This window comes from Priapulus caudatus, unplaced genomic scaffold, assembly GCF_000485595.1.
Source record: "Priapulus caudatus unplaced genomic scaffold, Priapulus_caudatus-5.0.1 Scaffold2498, whole genome shotgun sequence".
NCBI lineage: Eukaryota > Metazoa > Priapulida > Priapulimorpha > Priapulimorphida > Priapulidae > Priapulus > Priapulus caudatus.
In genome coordinates this window covers 11223-19997 of record NW_014579559.1, presented here as the reverse complement: position 1 = coordinate 19997, position 8775 = coordinate 11223, and the positions used below count along the sequence as shown (strand labels likewise).

The 8775-nt window shown below is 51.4% G+C and overlaps 1 protein-coding gene across 1 annotated transcript in view; it reads right to left on the bottom strand.

Moving 5' to 3' along the window:
- Window positions 1–2316: 2316 nt before the first annotated feature.
- Window positions 2317–8775, bottom strand: part of LOC106818758 (sodium-dependent multivitamin transporter-like) — a gene marked incomplete at its 5' end in the record, with an annotated part of 14220 nt that continues 7761 nt past the window's right edge. The window contains 3 exons of the mRNA XM_014823430.1: window positions 2317–2335; window positions 2517–2657; window positions 3026–3099. Coding sequence (XP_014678916.1) covers window positions 2317–2335; window positions 2517–2657; window positions 3026–3099 — 234 coding nt within the window. The remainder of the gene's footprint in view (window positions 2336–2516; window positions 2658–3025; window positions 3100–8775) is intronic.

Here is an 8775-nt window from a genome sequence, read left to right as displayed (position 1 = left end):
GTGTGTGTAACGACGCTGTTACAAGCCACTCCCCCCCTCCCCGACACGACGCGATCGCCTTGCCACGGACAAGAAGGTATTGATTGAACAGCGTTGCCACTGGCAACCAGAGGCGATCAATAGCTCCGTGCAAGCCGTGCTGCGTCGCTGCAGCAGTGCTGCTGCCGCTGCCCGTGCCGGCGCTGGCAGATTAAAGGATTAACTGAGGGGGATCCTAATTAGCCGGTGCCGACGTGAGGCAACGGCAATATATTTGGCATAGCACAATAGCATTGACCATATTAAGACAATAATGCAAACTGACACTAGCTGTTCAGTCATTCGTGTAATTTAGTCTAATTTAGTCCAAGAGGATTAGATGCAGCAAATGAGGCGTGAAGCCAATCATCGCCAACGTCGAGGAACCATATTGAACGCCCGTGACGCGTCCGCGCGAATAGACGGCGCCAGCTCCTGGACGGTGGTGCTACAGAATAGCGGGTTTTCCCGTTAGGTGCCGCCACCGTCCAGAGTGAAGGTGGTGAAGCCAGGTGAACGCAGACGTGTCCGACGCTGTGATTGGCGCGCGTGGCGCGTGCATGAGCATGCGCCGCGGGCATGCCAGTGGCTATAAAAGCCGCTGCACAAGCGGATTCGAGGAATGCTCTCCCTAACTCCAAACGCGACCGCCTGTGAATTTGTAACAGTGAAACAATAGTGAATCTCAGTCTGAATTAAACAACATCAGTCATGGTATATATTCTTTGATTGGCTTCTCTTATCTATGTATTGACGAAACGTAACATAGCAAAACAACAATAGTATAGTAACGTTAAACTAAACGTTACATTTGGTTCCGTGAGAGTCGCTAGTTCCTGCTGGCTATTGTGAGCATATCCCGCGATGCTATCTACTATACGATCACGAGCCGTCCCATCCACAATAGCATCGTGTCATCATCGATCTTACTTTTTCATCCACCGATTGAGACCGACGATCTCATGACACCGCCGAGTAAGTAAAGCTAACCTTACTGCCGGTTTAGTCTAAGTCATTATGTTTAATTTACCTATTGCTGTGTTACACCACGTAATTCATTATTGTCGTCGATTTCTGACTTATGCGCGTCCTGTGCGAGTGTTGCGGTCTCCGCGCTACGTGCATTAGTTATCGCACACCTTCGCACATACCTAGACGGCTTTGCAGCTTGATGATTGCTGCCATTCGTTATGAATGAGTATTGAGTGATCTCGCTGCCTGTGTGTGCCTGTGTGTGTGTGTGTGTGTACGTAGAGAGTGAGTTACTTTAGCAACCAGTGTGATGGTAGGTTAGTGTTATACCTAAACAGTGGAGTCGTGCAGATTAATGTAATGCAGATATTACACAAACATAGAGAGCGAGTTACTATAGCAACCACTGTGATGGTAGCTAGGTTAGTGTTGCTGAGAGGGTCTATGTCTCCCTGGGTACTGCCGGAACGTACCCTAGTACTATCTAATATGCCGGACCGTACCTCGCCTACTCCACTAACGAGTCTAGGGAGTCGCCTACGCCTACTCCCTAACCCTAACCCTAACCCTAACCATATCAGATAGTTACCTACCGTGGTGGTAGGTCAGTGTCACCTAAACAGTGGTAAGGGGGTAATATTAAAACAGTGGTAAGGGGGTCATATTAAAACAGTGGTAAGGGGGTAATATGAAAACAGTGCAGAATTGCCTATAGGCTAAACATAGCAATTCAGTGTGAGATACAGTACATAAAATGAGCGATAATATATGTAAAATGATACTCTACGCAAACAGTGGAGTATCTAATACAAATGTATTTGATTTATCTAACCTAGCTATGATCTAACACAACTGCCCGGTAATGTCGTGATACGAATGGTGCAGTAGTACCCAAACAACAAAATGTGCACCAAATAGCGGAGTACAATCAAACAGTGAAGCATATTAAAATATCCTAATGCAAACAGTCGAGTATTACCCTAGGAGTAGAATGCCAAAGGTAACAAAACGATTGAGTGCGAAAAAAACGTGGAGCGGGAACAAACGCAGCGGAATGGGTGAGCAGCAAACAATGGAGTGCATGTTACCGCACCATACACTGAAGTATACTAATTAAAACAGCTAAACTAAGAGGTCAAGTGGTTCGAAAAACTCCCCCACAGCTCCCCGAACCCACCAGACCTAGAGTGCTTGATACCACCTCAATATCGGAAGACATAGGGACCCCTTGTTAGGAAGAAAATTACTCTTAACATTAGTCTTAACTTTAACTTTTTCTCCTAGACCGGAACCTTACACACTGCATAGGAGAAACTCGTCACTTTACTACGTTTCTATCACCGGTCTGCGAGAACATAAATTTATCGTTAACACTAATGTTAAGACTAATGTTTTCGTTACAAATTTGTACAAATAACACCAAAATTTACTATTTGCTGGTGCTACTTATGCTGACCTAGTCAATTTAAGACCAATTTTGTTTCCGACCACCGCCCGTTATAGTCCCTTTTGATAGGTAAACTTACTTCTGCGCGTCTCGTAGTGTGGGCATGCTGCAGTATCGCTGCACGATAACCTGGTTTACGCCGTAGAAGGACAGCCAGTAGAAGGTGTATCCGACTGCCATGCTCCACACGGACTGGTAGATCGTCGGATCCGGATCCCATCTGCGGTGCACGACGGGTTGTAAATGGTAGTTGAATAGCTGTTGGCACGCACGAACGAGCGAACGCACGCACGTACGCGTACGTACACGCCCCCCACACATACACACGCGCACACACACACGCACGCACGCACAACTATATATACACAATCACGTATACAAACGCGCTCGCGTACCAACACCCAAATACGTGTATGAATGTTGTTAGACTTAGGCGATCACATCTCGCGTCCTACACATCTACGACTACGTCATCGTCATTCGCAATGACGTCACGCGAAAGCCGCGGCTGCTTCGCGTGACCTGTAGAAGTCAGGTCAGCTTGAGGTCATGTCAGCTTGAGGTCATGTCAAGGACTAAGAAACTCACATGATGCCGTCAATGCGTCCGTTCTCCTTGCACCTGGTCCACATTTCGCTGAATCCGCCGACCTTGTCGACTCCCTGCGAGGCAATACATGAACGATATCACATAGAGGTACATAGAGGTACATGTGGTGAAAGCAGGCGGGTGGCTATCTGGTGTTTGATGTGCATGCTGTTAATATTTCTAATGAACACTTGAGGAGAGGAGGAGTGAAATCGCTTTATGTATTTCTCGGTGAAATGTAATCTGGGAGTGAGTCCTCTGAATAACTATCTCTCTATATATTTATCTATCTATCTAATTATATTAGATATCTATAATGTGTGTGTGTGTGTGTGGTGTGTGTGTGTGTGTGTTGTGTGTGCGGTGTGTGTGTGTGCTGTGTGTGTGTGTGTGTGTGTGTAACGACGGCTGTTAGGGCAAAGCCATCCCCGGCCCCTCGCCCAAGCAGCGACGCGAATCGCCTCGGCCACGGAGGCAAGGAAGGTTATCGTATTGAGACAGCGTTGCGCAACTGCGGCATACCAGCCGATCAACTAGGCTCCGTGCAATGGGCCGGGGCTGCGTCGGGCTGCCGGGCAGTTGGCTGGCTGGGGGGCCGCTGCGCGTGCCGGGCGCTGGGCAGATTAAAGGATTAACTGAGGGGCATCGCTAATTAGCGCGCGGTGGCCCCGACGTGAGGCATACGGGCAAATATTTGGGCATAGCGCTATAGCATTGACCATATTCAACAATAATGCAAACTGACACTAAGCTGTTGCAGTCATTCGTCGTAATTTACTCTAATTTAGTCCAAGAGGAATTAGCCTGCAGCAAAATCCGACGGCGTGAAAGCCAATCATAGGCCAAGTCGAGGAACCAATTGAAGGCGGCCCGTGACCGCGTCGGCGCGGCGAATAGCGCGGGCGGGGCCAGCTCCTGGAGCGGTGGTGACTACAGAAAGCGGGTTTTTGCGGCGCGTTAGGTGCCGCCAGCGTCGCAGAGTGAAGGTGGTGAAGCCAGGTAAAGCGCAGACGTGTCGCGACGCTGTGATTGGCGCGGCGGCGGCGCGTGGCATGACGCATTGCGCCGCGGGCATGCGCAGTGGCTATAAAAGCCTGGGCTGGCAGCAAAGCGGATTCGCGAATGGATCATCCCTAAGGCTCCAACGCGACGCCTGTTGAGATTTGTAACAGTGAAAGGCAATAGTGAATGCTCAGTCGAATGTAAAGCAATATCAGTCATGGGTATAGATATTCTTTTGATTGGCTTCGTGCTTATCTATGTTATTGAGCGAAAACGTAAGCATAGCAAAACAACAATAGTAAGTAAGCGTTAAACTAACGTTACAGTTTGGTTCCGTGAAAGTGCGCTAGTTCCTGCTGGCTAATTGTGAGCATATCCCTGGCGATGCTATCTAGTTTTGTTTTTTTTTTTTTTTAAAATAAGGCATCACGAGGCGCGTCTCCATGCGGCACAATAGCATCGTGGCATCATGCGACTCTTACTTTTGCATCTCACCGATTGAGACCGCGACGATCTCATGAAGCACGCGGGCCGAGTAAGTAAAGGCTAACCTTACTTGGCGCGTTTAGTCTAACTCATTATTTAATTATCCTAATTGGCTGTGTTGCCTAAAACACGCTAACTTCAATATTCTCGTCGTGCGGATTTCTGACTTACTGGGCGGCGTCGGCTGCGAGTGTTGGCACGCGTCTCGGCGCGCTAACTGGCATTAGTTATCGCACACCTTCGCACAAGTACCTAAGACGGGCTTTGAGGCAGGGCTTGATGATTGGGCTGCCATTGCAAGTTATGACTGGGTATGAGTGACTGCGCTGGGCCTGTGTGTGGGGGCCCTGTGCTGTGTGTTGGTGTGTGTGTGTGTGCGTGGGCGTACGGCGTGTGTGCGCATGTGTATTGCGTGTGTACGCCTGTGTGTGGCGTGTGGGCGCATGTGTGTGTCGTGTGTACGCCTGTGCGTGCGTGTGTTACGCCTGTGTGTGGGCGTGTGTACGGGCCTGTGTGTGCGGCCTGTTGTGTCGCGTGGTACGGCCTATGGCGTGCGTGTGTACTGCCTGTGTGTGCGTGTGTAAGCGCCTGTGTGTGCGTGTAAATAGGGCCTGTGTGTGGCGTGTGTGGCGGCCGCCCCGCCCTGAGTGTGCGTGTGTAGCGGGCCTGTTGTGCGTGTATACGCCCTGTGTGTGGGCGTGTAAAGCCTGTGTGTTGCGTGTGTGCGCCTGTGTGTGGCGTGTATACGCCATGTGTGTGCGTGTGTACGCCTGGTGTGGCCTGTATACACGGCGCTGGCTGTCGCGGTATAGCGCCTGTGCTGTGTCGTGGTGCGGCATGAGTGTTTGGGGCGTGTGCTGGCGGCCTGAGTGTCGGGCGTTGTGTAACGCCTGTGTGGCGCCTGTGTGTGCTGCTTGCGTGTGCGCCGTGTGGTGCGTTGCGTGGTGCGGCCTGTGTAGTGAGTGTTGGCTGTGTGCGGCCTGGGTGGTGTGTGTGATGTGTTTGGTGTGTGTGTGTACGCTGAAACTTGCGTGTGTGGCGCGTGTGCGTGTGCGTGTGCGTGTGTGTATGTGTGAACGCCTGCAACGCGTGTGTGCGCGTGTGCGCGCGTGCGTGTGTGTGTGTGTACGAGCGTCTGCAACGCGTATGTGACGCGTGCGCGAGTGCGCGTGCACTAGATAATCCCACACATTCGCACATACCAAGACGGCTTAATTAACGGTCTGATAATTGATATCATTGTTACTCGAATAACCTACCCCTAATCCCTAACCACGTTCGTCGCATAACCCTGTTTCGCGCAGTATGCGCTTAACAATTTTCAGCAGCATGGTGGCGAAATAAGTGCCCGTATGGCGACAAATTTTTTCACTCTCGCCCTGATGGCGACATATTATTTCACTCTCGCCCGTATGGCAACAAATTCTTTCACTCTCGCATTGCAAGCGATACCGGCTGATCGAATTTTAACGGCTGAAACACAGAGCCGCCTAGCCGACATTTTTTTAGACAGAGACACGCATAGAGACGATTGCTTCGTCGTCATTGATGAATCAGTCATCTGATTCATGGCGACTGGACTATTACGGCCATTACGGCCATGCCATTACGGCCATACGGCCATAACGGACGAGGCAGCCATTACAATGCTTAAGCAGACGTGCTTTCTCGGTTGTTTTTGACGCGCCTGCGCCGATGTCATCTCATACCTCATCAATCAATGCCCACCACCTCATCGTCGTTCAGCGGTATGGCCTCACGACCCATTTATCAAGTGGTACCGCCTTTGCCTACCAGTGGGGCCTCACAACCCCCACCTTGAGTAGGCTTCACAACTCATATTCCAAGTCGTACCATTACGCTTCATCACGCTTCATTACGCTTCGTAACTCTCTCACTGACGCTCCCATCTTGGAATTCCCTGATGGAAGTTCCCACTAGCTACCCTGCGACGCTTCCGGCTACGACGTCGGAGCAATTCACACGCAGATGGTAGAGACCTAGAGATCGTATGACGATTGTCATACGCTGACAATCCAGTAAATCACGCTACTATACGCTTGCACCCAGCATTCGCTGCGATGCAGCATGACACTAAAGTGGCACATGCGCGAAATAAGTGCCCTTATGGTAGGCGCGCGAGGGTTCAGTCCTTTGACATAGGAGACCCCGTCGATTTTGTTTAGCCCCACGTTGGCAGCCTTACTATACCGTGGTCGACAAATTTTCTCGAGTGCCACTTGCTAGTAAGGCGCAAGGCCAAAAACGTACTTCCGATGTACCTGTGTGTAATGTTCTACTCGCATACCCATTCTTCACATGGGATGCGCATAGAACCGTGCTTACGGGTCGAAATGCCACACGTCACGACTAACGCGTCAGGGACGCTGGTTGACACAGGGCCTCTTTCGTCGCCGCCCCACGACGGCCTGACGACCAATGCGTCAGGGCCTCTTTCGTCGCACCCCCACGACGACACGCATGCAGCCAGTGAAGCACTGATAGCTGTGATGCAGACGAGTTGTTGCCACTCGCGCAATATAGCTGATTGCGCTAAAGGGCAAAGTATACATGGCGTGCATGTAATGACGCCAACCTACGGTCATTCGATTAGCGGTATGCATCTCAAATTTCACGATGCACACTTCTACTCTATAATTGGCCCATTAGTTAATCCATACCGGCTTAAGGATGGTTTTACGGCCCCGACGGCGTGCAGCGTGTACACCGCTAGCACTAGTCTTGTTAATTAGTAGCGATAATCGTATTAGCATATCCGTAAAGCACACTATAAGTAACACGCGCTTCATTTAAACGCATATATTTGTCAGACGCCGTTTAAAGCGGCCTGGTTGTAACTCTGTTTATTCCGCGGCTTATACGCGACCGCGTTCTACAATTTGTTTTGTGCCGCTATGGCAATTATCGGGCAGTCATTGTCACATACTGCCCCGGCTATGACACTGTTCCACGTATTACGCCCACCACTTGACATTGTCAGGATCACGCAAACAGCGGTCAAGACGACGAAAGGCAGCTACCGACGCCGTTGTTTCCGCCGCCGACTTGCACCTGCGCGGCCTGCGCCGGCATCTGCGCATGTGATTCCTGCGCCAGCGCCGCCGGCAGGGACCTGCGCTGCCTGCGCCTACACCAGCGCCGCCTGATTGCATCCGGGACGCCAGCACCACCTGCCTGCACCTGTGCCTCGTGCGCCAGCGTCGCCGCAACCTATGCCTGAGAGGTCTGTGCTGCGGGGCGAGGGGAGCATATGCCACCCGCCCCGCCACAGGCACACTCCACCGGCATGGCGATGCCCGACCTCTCCTCCCTGGAGCCAGACGACGATGACGAATCCTGCGACGACGACTCCTGGGAGGACGAGTGGCCACTGGCCATGCAGGCCGTGCCCAGCAGCGGGGATTGTCGGACAGTTCACCGGGTCAGACACCACAGAAGACCCAATGGACTACGAATTTCAGGTTGGGGGATGGCTGCGGCGGCCATCTTGTCTGCCGCGGCGACACCACCAACCCCCTCTCCCGACGCATCCGACGAGGAAGTCGACCACTGACGTCCACTGAACTTTGCGTCGCTTTACTTCGCAGCCACGGAACCGCGAATATCCCCTAGTAGTTTTGGACGGTGTGCGGTCGCGTGGTCGAGGCCCACACCAGTAGACCATAATGTGTCATTGTTATGTATTGCGTATTATGTATTAATTGTATTGATGGTAGCTCAGACGCTATCTAAAAGAGCATGTAAACTAATTCGGCTATTAAATATCACCATGAAAGTAGAGCCAGCCAGGAGGCTGGTAGATCGATGTCCACTTTAGTGAACATCGGTTTAGTGGGGGGAGAAGTGTAATGACGCTGTTACAAGCCACTCCCCCCCCCCTCCCTGACATGATGTGATCGCCTCGCGATCGCCTCGCCACGGACACGAAGGTATTGATTGAACAGCGTTGCCCCTGGCAACCAGAGGCAATCAATAGCTCCGTGCAAGCTGGGCTGCGTCGCTGCAGCAGTGCTGCTGCCGCTGCCCGCGCCGGCGCTGGCAGATTAAAGGATTAACTGAGGGGGATCCTAATTAGCCGGTGCCGACGTGAGGCAACGGCAATATATTTGGCATAGCGCTATAGCATTGACCATATTAAGACAATAATGCAAACTGACACTAGCTGTTCAGTCATTCGTGTAATTTAGTCTAATTTAGTCCAAGAGGATTAGATGCAGCAAATGAGGCGTGAAGCCAATCAT